General features: G+C 43.3%; 1 protein-coding gene across 2 annotated transcripts in view; it reads right to left on the minus strand.

Annotated features, from left to right (window-relative positions):
* The window catches only part of PKNOX2 (PBX/knotted 1 homeobox 2), a 77,103-nt gene that overhangs the window by 3,798 nt on the left and 59,467 nt on the right, over window positions 1–13,838 (minus strand). For both annotated transcript variants that reach the window (XM_057431943.1, XM_057431944.1), the window contains 4 exons: window positions 10,814–10,985; window positions 7,503–7,691; window positions 1,984–2,116; window positions 1,803–1,900 (listed from right to left, as the gene is read on the minus strand). In XM_057431943.1, coding sequence (XP_057287926.1) covers window positions 1,803–1,900; window positions 1,984–2,116; window positions 7,503–7,691; window positions 10,814–10,985 — 592 coding nt within the window. The remainder of the gene's footprint in view (window positions 1–1,802; window positions 1,901–1,983; window positions 2,117–7,502; window positions 7,692–10,813; window positions 10,986–13,838) is intronic.

The raw sequence follows: 13,838 nt of genomic DNA on the forward strand, positions 1-13,838 counted from the left end.
AGGCACTTGCACGGAGCATCCAAACCCTATTTTTTTCCCCAAAAAACTTTGCATTAAATCCACATTTTCCCCCGGGATCTCTATTCAATATCTCCACTGGTTTTACCAATGCTTTGCAAAGGGAAATGGGATTTTTCTCCCTGCGGTGGCACCTGCACAGCTGGGGACTGTGGTGCTAACCCATGATGGTTTTGATATTCAATTAAAGAGGAAAAACACTTTCACCTTATAAAATAGAATCATGGAATGGTTTGGGTTAAAGGGACCTTAAAGCTCATCCAGGTTCAACCCCTGCCACAGGCAGGGACACCTTCCACTAGAGCAGCTTGCTCCAACAACCAAGAAGATGGCTTTCTGAACCTGAGGTTAAAACCCTGCTGCTTGTTAACACCTTCCAAGCCTGTGTTCCTCATCCAACTGATTCCCACCATGAGGAGAAACATATCCATAGCAGGAAAACTTGCCCTTTTTCCCCCAGAAAAATAAAAAATCAACATCTTGCTGCAAGAGAAGTTTTAATGAGGATGCAGGAACCAAACCGAAATCTCAGTGCTTGAGTTAAAAAGAGATTCTTACTCTTTATTTTCCCCAGCTCTTCATCAAACCCTTTCTGCTGGATGAATTAAACATCAGGCCAGCAGGTCCCTGCAACTCCCATGGGTTCCAGCTGAATAAATCATGCTGGTGGCACAGAAAGAGCATCCGGAGGTGCTTGTCTGGGGCTTCCTCCCTGCCCCAATATTCCCTGTGCACATGTTTTTCCCACCATGGAGGGTTTTGCTGCAAGATTTAAGCCCTCAATGGAAAGGCATTAAAGGAAGAAATTTTAAGAAGCAGTGCACAGGCAATAAAACCTGCCAGCGAGGTGCCACCCATTCCCAACATGCACAGGGGAAGTTTTGCTGACCTGCTCTGTGAAGCAGAGTAGCAGAAAATGATGGTTTCTTGCCCAAATTCCTAGGGAATGGGGGTTTGGAAGAGTTCATGTGCAATGCAGCCAACAGAGGTAGCAAGTTGTCCTTATAAATCCTTTTCTAGACCAAATTGTCACCTTATTGCAAGATGCATCCACAGACAAACCCCATGTAATTCATTGCAACGACAGAAAAAAGGAGTAAAACCAGAGCAAATGGCTAAAACAATATGCCAAAATCCATAAAGCAAGTTAAAAAATGACTCCGTCCCATGAGTGCTGCAACTGCAGCACTGGACAGGCAATCCCAGATCCATAATGCAATAGCAACGGTTTAGAGGAGGTGACATGGTTTAGTGTACGGTGTCCCTGCCCATGGCAGGTGGGTTGGAACTACATGATCTTAAGGTCCTTTCCAACCCAAACTACTCTATGATTCCATATCGTATCTTATCAGATATATCATATATCAGATATCATAGATCACATATTTCAGATATCATAGATATAATATCACATATGTCTGTCATATGTCATATATCGTTTATCATCTTATATATGATGCATGAGATATGATATCTCATATATCATATACCATATGTCATGTATCATATGTGATATGTCATACTATATTACATAGTATGCAGTGTCTAGTGTATAGAATATAATATCCTATATAACATAGAAATATAAACATTGCTGTAATTTGTTAGGTCTTTGCTCTAGTTCCTCAGGTACCCCCAAGGTACCTGGGTTTAATCAATGTTTCCTGCTAATTCAAAATTTAGGAAACTCCCATGAGTTTAATTCCTTGAGAAATGGGTTTTTCGCTTGCTGCAGCCGTGCAAAATGCTGGGTAAAGTGGGAATGTGAGGTGGGAAGGTCTTACCTGGGCGTTGGGGAGCTGCAGGGCACCAGGGGCGATGGCTTGGGCAAGGACCTGACCCTGTGACGTCACCATTGTCACAGGCTGGTACAAGGCTCCACCTAGGGACAAAAAGGCTCGTGGGGGTCCCAAAACCCCCAAACTTCTCCCCTTTGCCCCCACCAGACTCCTGTGTGGTCCCTACCTGGCACAGCCGGCGAGCTGCTGCCAGTGCTCATGGCCAAGTTGCCCGGTGGGAGTGTGGCTGCTGGCACCACGATGCCCGGCGGAGGGTTGGATGCAGGTGGCAGTGCTGCGGGCGAGCTCTGCAGCATCTCCTGAGGGAAAAACCATTAAAAGCATTGATTTTAATGCATAAAGCCATGCACAGGGTTAATATACCTGCCCCATCCCCCCCCCCCCCCCCCCCCCAGTAAATTCATCCTGTTGCTTTGAGCAAAACAGCAGGAAAAGGAGTTCTTCATTTTGCTGCAACTGCAAAAGAAGATGAAAAATGAGGATTTACACTTTGCAAAGTGACTTCCCCAAACTTGTCTTCTTTATGCATTCCCATTAGGAAAAAGGTGCATGACAGACAAGAAGGAATTTCTTCAGGCTTCTTCTTTCTATATAGTTTTGGGATGTTTTCACTGGAACTGCCTGATGCAGCATTGTCTAAAAGCCAGGTCAAGCACCATTGTTTCAGCTTTACGTTAATACATTAATAACTACATAACCCCATTTGATATCATTCCTTGCAGCTTTAAGCTAACTTTTTGCAAACAAAAGGGCATTTTTAAAGCCAAAAGCTGTAACCTCATTTCCAGCCCCAGCTCTGGAGCAGCTCTTGCATTCAAGCAGCAATTGGAAAGAGACCAAATGGAATGATTATCTGAGTACTGAATGCAACATTTTGGGAAGGGTGCTGCAATTGAGTGTGGTGAGAATAGAGGGTGATGTACCACAACCTCCCAGATGGGCAGGAATTAGCAAAAAAGATTTATGAAATTATCATTTCAAAATAAGCCCCCATTTATCTGTAATTCATCCAGCTGGAGTGAAAACTGCACTCATTTCTTGCAATAAAAATACTTTCCTTCCTTTTTTCTACCCATTTTCCCATTCTGCATCACCTCCCTGGTGTCCAGGTGGCCTTCAACTACTGAGTAAAATGCAGTAAAAGGTTTTTTTTTCCACTTTTTTATCCAATTTCCCTTCATTTTGAGACATTTCTTCATATTCAAGACTTTTGCCATTAAAACCCCTTCCTGTGTTTTCCCCTCCCTTAATGTCGAGCCCAAACCATTGCATCTGAGACCTCTGCCACATGGTATTTTTGTCCTCTCCACTGACGATCCCAATGTTACTTATGTGGAAATTTTGCTGCAATTGCTGTGAATTTCTGCTTTGCCTCCCACACGTTCCTTTTCATCACTAAATTAATTTAAAAAATGCAAAAAACATAAAATACTTATGCTTTTTTTTTTTTTTTAATATCCCTTCCCCGTCTCTAACCTTTTTGGGGAAAAACTGGTTTTGGTTTGGCTTTCCTCTCCTGCTGTGTTTTTCCATGATTCCTCCAAACAAAGGGTATCCAGAACATTTTAGACTGGAGATTAGGAATAATTCCTTCCTCAAAGGGTGCTCAGGCATTTGAACAGGCTGCCAAGGGAAGTGATGGGATCACTGCCCCTGCAAGTGTTCACACACCGTGTAGACTAGGCCCTTAGTGACATGGTTTAGTGGTGGCCTTGGCAGTGCTGGGGTAAAGGTTGGACTTGATGATCTTGAAGGTCTTTTCCAACCTGTCTGATTTCATGCTTCTAAGTGCACTGGGAAGAAACAATGCAGGATATCAAAAAATGGGAACAAGAACCTGCTCTTTCCAGACGCAGTGGTCAAACTCATTTCTAACAGCACTGTATGACAAAAATTGTCTTTTTTTTGGTGTTATAGAGGAAAACTGTCCCAAAACACTAGCTTGGTCATGTCCAAAAAAGGAATTCATGGTGTTACCGCAATGCCAATGTGAAACCAAGGGTACCCAAAGGAAGTGGAGGCTCTGTCTTAAAATAAATATAGATATCTCCAAGAAGATTTAAAAACTATATTTTGCGTACTAATTGCTTGGATAGCAAATGCCAGCCAAATGATATTAACTTGTGATTTTGCTGCAGTGGAAAGTATTTTATATTTTAGGACTCATAAGAAGTTGAAACTTGAGTATAAAAAAAGCATCTCTAGGTGTCTCTGCAGATCCACATCTCAGCACTGACCTTCCACAGCTCTATTTCTCCCAACTAAAAGTCATTTTAATGAAGAAAAAGATGGAGAAGGAATTTGAGAAGAAGTGCTGTCCTGAATATGACCATTAAACCACTGCCAATCTGCTGCAATTCTCACTTGAAACAAGAGCTGGAAAATGCAAGATTTAACCCAATTTAAACATCCCTGGCAGTGCTCTGATTCCCAATTTGATTGGCTATGAAGAGTTTCTTTTTCTTGCAGGTGAAGTCAACTGGAGAGCAGTGAAGACCACTTTGATGCTGAAGGGAAGTCAAACTGATTTACTTTAAGCTTTGGGTTAAATTGGCTTTTTTTCCCTCCTCCACAGGCACCTCCACTCTCTCATCCCTATCTGAAAACCCAAAAAAATATTCATTAAATGAAGGGAGGGGGTTAAAAAGGGTTTGGTCTGATAAGGACTCAAGGTTTTCACATGAAGCCCAGTGAAAAACAATCAAGAAAAATGGAAGAAGGGGAACTGCTTGGTGGACCTGCAGGCCAGTGTCCTGGGTTCAGCCCAGACAGTCAGAAACTCCTCCACAAACCAAACCAAAGCCAAAAATCAATCGATAAAATAGAAAATTGCCTGTAAGGTAATGAAGGTTTAGGGAAGGATCATCACAGAGGAAAAACCCTACTGTTTCACCCAAACTTGGCCAACACCAAGAGTCATCTCTAGACTTGGCAACAGATTTCAGAAACAGTTGGAACACCCAACTGGGTACTCCCTCATCTTTCCAACCCCACCAGGCTTTCTTGCATTTCCAGAAATTCTTGCATTTTCCATCTTAGAAAGCATAAACACCACCAAGCCAAGGACCATCCTGTTGGGATACACCAGGGAAATCCAACCGCGATTCTCCCGCGATGACATTTTGACAGCTCCAGATGTTGTTTTCCCAGTTTTAGTTGATATCCTTGCTATTTTGCATCCAGAATTTTTAAAGGAGGGTGTCCATTGATAAAACACTGCAAAAAACTGAAATGTTTCGTTTCCACGACCAACCTGCTAGTTCTCCTCGCAAAAGGATCAATGCCCTGAGAGAACCTTTTTTCTGAGAAACCTCAGTCATTGATATGAATTATATTTACATTTTTCAGATTTATTTTTCTTTAAATCTCTAAATTAGTTGCCCGTTAACTGTTTCACCTGCCCTCAGCATGAGCTGAATGGGACAATCATTAGCAAAATCATCTCACTTGCCATTTTTTAACCACTGGTCGCATGATTCTTCAGCTCTCCGGAGCATCCCCAGCCCTTAAAACTCAACTGATGGTTATTGAGTATTTCCAGCTTTTGGGTTTTTATCCTTTTCCATGCAAACTCAAGGATACTCTATGAGCTGAAGCACTCAGGCACTTGTCATTGGTTAGTGCAGCTGAACAGCCCTAATTTTCTCAGCCTATCTTCACACAGGAGGTGCTCCAGCCCCTGATCATCCTCATGGCCTCTTATGGTCTTGCTCCAACAGCTCCATGTCCTTCTTATGTCCTCATCCAATGAGCAGATGAGATGGTGGCTACTTCTGCTCTATCAAAGTGTTTCAGCTCCCATTGCCTGCTGAAAATCCCTTCATCACTGAGCAAGCGTTTCCTCTCCAGTTGGGTCTTTTCTGGGTGCATTCCTATTTATTTAACAACTGCTTCCAAATCCTCACTTGAATTTCTCCAACTTTCAAGTCTTGCCCAGAAGGGAAACATTCAGCAGCTCTGGGTTTGTAGGAATCAGAGGCTCTTGGTACCTCTCTGTTGGCCTTCTTATTTTCCAAAGACTTGTGCTAATTTTCTGATAGGATCCCCACCTCTTTGTGAGGCACTAAATCCTCATTACTTGTCCTGACCGATGCATTCTAATTAGATCAACACTTTAAAAATTAGAAAGAAAAAAGATTGGGGGGGGGGGGGGGGGGGGATCACAATAGCCACAGGACGGCTTTTCCATCTCATTAACTCCCTCGCTTATTATTTCCATGAAAATTACTGATAAAAACCGTGCATCTCCATTTGCTGGGACCGGGAGCTTCTTCGGCTCCTATCTAACATCTCTCTCATCACCCGGGATGCGAGCCGTTGCCATGGCAATGCACAATAATAGAAACTAATAAATTACAAGCGAGATGCTCGTTGAGCAATTATTGTTCTCTTTTATGCAAGTGTCTTGCTAATTTTGATCATAAGGAATGCTCCCATAAAGCGGTAAAAGGATAATAAGTCCATTTCTAGAGATTATTAGAAAATACAGACAAGATGGGGGAGGGAGGGGGGAGTAGATCAATGATTAAGTGGTTTGGTGCTTTCAGGAAACCCAAATAAGAAATAAAACTTTTTGGAGGGCTTCTGCTTCCTCGTTCTGGGCTGCAAATGTCATATTGGAAGCTTCAAACAGCAGTACTTGGAACCCTGCTGTTAAAAACAACTTCTGTTTTTGTATTTCCACCACCTTAAAAACACCCAGAAAAGCCCTAAAAAGCCAGCATCACTACCTCATTCCTGGGGAGAACCTCAAGAGCTAACTGGGTTATTTTCTGTTGCCGCAATTATCTCTGGTGGGATAATGCAAGCCCAGATTTCATTCCCTCCTTCAAAAAACTGAAGGCCTGAGAGAAATCCACAAGGGATACACAATATTGCATCAGGGAAGTTTTTTGGGATGCAACGAGCCAACATTTATCCCCTGCACTGCAAATGCACATGAAAACCCCAGTGTATGGGAAACAGGTTTTTATCCAAATATTAAGTAACAATTCCTTATTTTGACAGAAAAAGCACCAAGGTGCAGCTTGGTTTGGACATTTCAGCTGATATTTCTGCAATACCTAGGCATCTGCTTGTAGTCTCCCACTGTGCTTGAGGCACCAAATGTTTCCTTCTCCCAGCTAAAACCCAAATCATGCCAAAAAAACAGCCAAGGTGGGAAAATTAACCATGCTGTGGGAAAACTGCAAGGCGTGCCAGGGTAAAACAAGGAGCAGCAAAGCCCAAAAGAGACCCAAAAACCTGTTGAGGTGCCTTGAAATTTCTTGACAAGGATGGGGGAAGGGAAAGTAGTGGGGAAAATCACGGTGTTTCTGTCCCTCCTGCCAACAAAGAGTAATATTTCATGACAAAAATGCAAATTTATGGTCCATTTTCCTGTGTGCTTTGCATGGCTTCTGCAATTCCTCCCTCCACGCACATTTTATTGCTGCAACATAAGTTTAGGAAAAGTCCTCATCTCTTTCTTTTGCAATGACACAAAGATCTCCATAGCATCATTTATTGTATGATATGAGCAAGACATGGGGCTTTTTTCCATTGTTTCTGTCAACTGGGGATGAGTTTTAATGAATTTCCAGGAGGCTACAAGAGTTGTAGAGCAACCCTCAAACCTCATTGACCCAACTCGCCCATTGGTCAATGTGCAGTGATGATGAGTACAGGTGATACTTAAGGTGTTACCTGGGGATGGAGGCTGAGGGAGGAGGGGTTGGGGGAGTAGGGCCCCCCCAGGTCATTCCTGAGTAGGTTGTCACTGTGCATCTTGGTTTTGAGGCAGGTGATGTAGCGGTTGCAGAAGTCCTTGCACAACTCATTGACCTTCTCCAGCTCCAGGAGGTGGATGCGCAGGACCTGAATGGCCTTCACCATCTACACGAGGGCACACAATGGCAAAGTTAAAATCGTTTTTTACCTTGAGGAATAGGGAAAAAAACCCAACACCCAAGTCAATATTCTCACCCAAAATCCCATGGCAGAATTAAATATTTTACTTTTAAACACACCAGAAAAAAAGAGCCAAAAAATCAATATTCATGCCAACCCCCACTGCCAGAGCCCGTCCTTCATCACCTCTGCGTTCCTTTTTCCCTTCCCATCAATTCCACCTCTGATATCCCAAGAGGAAAAAATTCACAAAATTTATCATTGCCTCCACGGGAATTGCTCTCCATGCCCAAAAAAAGTCCGACATCCAAAGATGTCGAAAAGCATTTGGTTTTTCTCTGGAGGCCACTTCTTCTAACTAGATTATAGGGCTGCAACTCCACCGTAAGCTGTTGCTGGTGCAAAGCCTGGGCCTCATTAAAACGTACCCCATAAACGTTAAAAAATTTACACATAAAACATTCCTCTTGCTGAGCTGAAACCTTAAGTTTTACAGCTGCTGTTTGAAATCTTGCATAATATATAAAATTTCAGCTATTCACTCCGGGGCAATAAATGCGGTTTTATGGAACAAAGCGCCTTTGCATTTCAAAGGGTGTTTTTAACTTGCAAATTTTAGTGGTCATCTTTACAAACTGCGAGTCACCATGGGTGGGAAACATCCCGAAAAATCCAGTGCCAAACCTGGGTGGTGGCTCCATGGCAGAGAAAGCGAAATTTTAGTGAGGGAACATCATGGATGATGGGTTGTAGTCGGAAAAATCCTCTTTTGGGGGGTCTTTTTCTTGCTTTTTTTATCTCCTCTGCAGTTGGTGCTGGCAAAGCACAAGGTGGAGGCGTCATGGCCGAAGTCTCTGCATCCTCCCAGGGCTCAATGGCCATGAAAGTCAATATTCAAGGGCAAAGGCAAGAAGACCTGACACATATATGTATAAAAAATAAATCTCTCAATTATCGCAGCTCATTTGCTTAGGGTCTCATTTTATGTCCCTGCTCCGCTGCGTCGTATATCTGTCCGGATAAAGAGTTACAGTCCGACGGCGTACGTGCGCGGGGTTGTAAAAAATACAGATGCTGAATTAATTGACTGTGTGGCACTCGGCAGCTGATTGAGTTGATAATGGTGAGATCTGACCTTTTTCTAATTTCTAATTATGTGCATCTCGGCGGTGAGGAATACATGACTCTTATTCTAATGATAGCTTAATGCCGCTGGCCTTTTCATCCCTGCTTTGCCATTGCCGATTTCCAGGGAATCAGTGGCATTAAAAGAAAAAAACACCCCCAAAATAACCAAAAAAACTGCAAAAACAATGCAAAAAGGGAAAAAGCATCAGCTCAGAAGCAGATTGAAATGTTGAGTCTTGAGTATTTCACCCAAAATTCCCTCCAGTTAGCGCTTAAAACCAATAGGAATGGTCCTTCTTCAGCATCACTTTAACCAGATCCTCTGTCTTGATGAAGGCCAACCACACCAGGTGATCTGAATGGCCTCTGGAGACATTCTGGGCATTGGATAGAATATATACACACAAACATGTTCTAGAAATAGGGAAAATATATGAATATGAATATATCCAGTGCTGCACAGTCACACATGGGATCAGCGCAACTGCCAATGGCCAAATTCCACCTCGGCAGCAAAAGTTGCTCCAAAACATGCCAAAAACCCATAACTGGTGTGGGGTCTTTTTAAGAAACCACCAAAAAACCCAGTGAAAACAATCTCTGTGGCCACATCTCCTGCACTGACCATTTGCTGAAGATGTTATGTGTAGTAACAGGTTTTTCTCACAAAAATGTTTGGATTTGGGGATTTTTCTGCTTCTGCTGGCTCCATCTCTCTCCTCTTCCTAGATCATTCCACCCATTTTGATGTCATTTAAAGGGGCTTTTTTGTGCACCTTAACATTTGATGCATGTTCAGTGCCAAAGTGAAACAATTCAAAAATTCTCTTGTTTTGGTTGCTTGTCCCAGAGCAATTTCTGTTCTTGTCTGTAAGACATGCGAAATGGGTTTAGTAATGTACAAACTGGGCTTTGCATGGCCTGGGATTTTTTTGGAGGGCTTTCCACAGGCTGCTAAAGCACTCTTGATTTAGGGATGTCACAAAACTCTCTTCTACAACTGAAATTGGGCATGAACCATGGGGGATTTAAATCCATCTTGAAGCTGTCTCTTGGTCTTTTTAGGAAAGAGGCAGGTAGGTTTTGCACTCGGAGTATTGTTTGTTTTTTCCCCTTTCATGACAGGTCATTGACAGAACATCATCACACCCTTGATATCTGTAATAGGTAGAAAAAGCTGTGTGGGAATTGCCTGACCCCTTTTCTGGGATGGAAATCCCTCTGAAACATGGCCCAGTGGACACACAAACCCCCAGGGAAGGTGTTCTGCTCTTTGCATCATCAGAACTGGTCACCTCTTTTGACCTTAAAAATGTTCTTGCTGGGTACACCACCTTGGTGCCATGGACCTGTCTACCCACACGCTTGCCCTGGAGACCACATGAGGAGGCTTCTTGGATAAAATAATGGCATTTGGGGATGTTTCCTGAGGTCCATGCATGAGAAAAACTCCATTCGAAGCAGAGTCTTCTGAGGCACTTTCCAGCAGCAATTGGCACAGCATGAAATTTGTGCTGCTATGACAGGGAAGCCTCCAAAACCAGTCCAAAGTGTCCCAAACCATTGATATGCATCACCTTTTTCGGATAAAGCTCTTATTTTGCTTTGTTTCTAGGACAAGAGCTGTCCATTACACTTGAAACAAGAAGGTCCCAGACAAGAACATGATGCAGAGATTGCAGATTTCGAGACACAAGCCAGCCATCTATCTTGGCTGTTTCCAGAACACACACTGAGCACATGGTATTTGTTGGGAAAACAAGCCACAGGGCAGGATTTTGTTCTCATAGGGGAACTTATGGAAAAATTCTCAGAGAAGGTCCTGGAGAAGTTCTCACATGGTCTATATAGAATATTACAAGATCACTAACACTGCAACTGGAGCTCAAAGACACTGCCCAAGGTGGCAGATCTTCATCTTCACCCCTACCTTCTCCCTGACCCCCAAAAACCATCTGCCAAGCCCCAGCTGCCTCTACCAGGTTGTCCAGCTCAGGATCATCACTGAAGAAGGGCTTGTGCTCCTGCTCCTGCTGGTGGACGAAGTTCTCGATGTCAACGTCGAAGCTGGCCGAGGTGATGCACTCGGAGCCCTGCGTCGCCTGCTCACACTTCTCAAAGAGCAGAGTCAGCAGTGGGAACAGTGGATGCCTGCAGAGGACAAAGGAGAACCCCCATAATGCAAACTGGTTTAGGTTCCAAGCCCATTTTTATACCACACCATCTACCCATGCCTCCTGCAAGAGCCGGGTGGTTCAAACTTCACTTCCAAGCCAATGCAGGAATTTCTCCCTCTTGACCTTTTCCAACAACAATACAAAGCCTAAATATTGCAAAATTCACCATCTTCTCCACCAGGCAATGACCTCTCTTACATTTTGGTGTTTTAATTCATTGCACCAAAGCTGGCATTTCCAAAATGCTTTGGCTTTGGGATGGCTGTCTTGGAACCATCTGCTGTCCCAGTGGCTTTGAAGTTTTGGGAATCAACACCAGCACTTGATCATAATATCAAGATATCACTTGATGGTGATATTTTACCCCAAAATGGTTGGAGATGCTGGATGGGAATGAGCCGGCATTTCTACATGCCCGCAGCATCCTATGGACTGATCCTGCTATGGTTTGTTTCTCCACCAAGAGCTCTCATTGTATCTCTGTTGAGAACATCCATGCCTCTCCATGAAGACGGGCCAAATCCCATTTCTGTTTTACCACAAGATGACTGTTAGAAAACAAAGATTTGCAATTCTCTGTGCAAATCCACAATTTGCTCTAATTATTAGAAAACCAGCTTACAGTCCTGGAAAATCCACATTTGCTCTAATGATGATGCTAAATGGATGCAGAATCACCTCCTGACCAGCAGGTCAAAGGAGGTGACTCTACCCCACTTGCAGCACTGTGTGCACTTCTGGTGTCCTCAACATCAGAAGGACATGGAGCTATTGAAGCAAGTCCAGAGGAGGCCACAAGGATGATCAGGAGCTGGAGCAACCCTCAATAAGCCTCTCCAGCTGTGCAAAACTATAGTAAAATAAAATAAAATAAAATAAAATAAAATAAAATAAAATAAAATAAAATAAAATAAAATAAAATAAAATAAAATAAAATAAAATAAAATAAAATAAAATACTATTTATGGAGTATTTCAGGGGAGAAATACAAAATGCTTCTCCAGGGATGTTCTTCCCCAGTTATCCCAGAGCAATGGGAATTTCTCCATCGTTTTATCTCCCAAAGATGGTCCAAAAGATGATTCTGAATCACTTTCCACTGGTCTTTTCTGAGCCTGAGTCAGTCGAAGGGGTTAAACCCCTTGGCTAAGTCTTCATTTGCAGCCGCTAATACCGCAGCATATTATAGTTTAATCTGTCCTGATCCCAGTTTAATGCCAGGTTTGCCGAGGCTGGAGCAGAGAACGGGAAGGGAGGAAATAATTTCATACTTTGGGCAGCCCTGCCGAGGCTCAGCCGAGGGATATGAAAGGCAAATTCCAGGCGGCGGGAGGAATTATTGGGACTTAGGAACTGGCGGCTCAGTGGCAGGTGCCCACTGCCATTTCCAGAGCCAATTAGGAGCAAAGGCTTGGAATTACCCCAAGGATGGGGTTTTAACAAGGGAGTGATTGCAGCCCCAGAGCAATTTTTAGCCCCTTTGCTTGGAGGGGTTGCATTGACCAAGGGGGGATGAAGACTGTTGCTGGCATCACCCTGCACGCTTCACTATTGGGGCAGTGCTGCTACGGACTGCCAGGAATGTCTTGGAATGTTGGCAGGGAGGAGGAAGAGGCATGTGGCCGAGGGGAAGATGGTTTGGTTTTCAGTAGAAAATAAAATAAAAAGGAAAGAAAAAGAAATAAAAGAAAAGAAGAGAAAGGAAGGGAAAGGAAAAGAAATTATGAAAAAGGAATAAAGGGAAGGGAGGAGAAGGGAAGGGACACCATGGGGCTTTGCAGGCAGAGATTATGGCATGGAAATGAAGAGTTGGAGCCTATCCTTGCTGTGAAATTTGTGAGGAAAAATAGACAGGTATCCAGGAGGATTTCCCCCACCGTGGGGGTTCTGGAGGTGGAAAATCATCCCTATGGCACAGTTTTGGGGCTGAAAAATCTGCTTTTGCTGAAAAAAATTTGCTTCTCCTTTTTCCTTTTTGGGGTTGGACTGGATGACCTTTGCAGGTCCCTTCCAACCCAAACTATTCCATGATTCTATGAAGATGGTTTTCCAAAAAAAGACCTCGTTTTTTTTTTTTGTTTGGTTTTGAATTTTTTTTTGGTGGGTTTTTTTTTTTTTTCATTTTCTTTTCTTTTTTTAGGGGGGTTGGATTTTTTGTTTTCCCATGGAATCCTCCAGATAAAAGGGCCAAACCAGCCCTGACATTTTCCTGCAGGAGAGAGGTCGTTTGCAGCCAGTAATAAAAAGGATTCAACAAGGGCTAATAAAGAGAAATGAATTCCTCTAATGGCCTCATTTCCCACCTTCACCAGGGCTCTGCCCCTGAGCTGGTGGCAGCTTGGGCACATCACAACAGGCTTTATTTTTACCCAGCTCCAATATATCTATCCCCCCCCAAAAAAAAAACATAGAAAATAAACTTAATGAAAAGAAATTCAGCCCTTTCCCACTTGGAAAAGTCCAGTTTGCAGTGCTGGGGCGGTTTAAGCATTGGTTCCCACAGAAGAAGCCACTTAACTTGTCCACAATCCATTGGGAAGTGCCAGCTTGTTGCATAAAGTCAAGAAAACACTTCAGCTGGGGAAAACTGCAGCAGAAAAGTGCTGCTGCTGGACCAGTCCCTGCTAAGATGCTCCTGCATCAAGCAGGGAGGGGGATGCTTGATTTTTTCCCTTTTTCCTCTTTTTTTTATGGGTGATAAACCTCCCGCTAGAGCATAACACCCAGCAGGGTGACTTGTCCCAGCTCTTTTTATATTTCCCATCGCATTTTCCTGGTGATTTCCCTCCAGGTTGATCGACCAATGCCTTCTGCCTTGGTGCAGTTA

The sequence above is a fragment of the Pezoporus wallicus genome, unplaced genomic scaffold (assembly GCF_028554395.1).
Source record: "Pezoporus wallicus isolate ANWC-B61680 ecotype Strahan unplaced genomic scaffold, APGP_CSIRO_Pwel_v1 scaffold_8769, whole genome shotgun sequence".
In the NCBI taxonomy this organism is placed as follows: Eukaryota; Metazoa; Chordata; class Aves; order Psittaciformes; family Psittacidae; genus Pezoporus; species Pezoporus wallicus.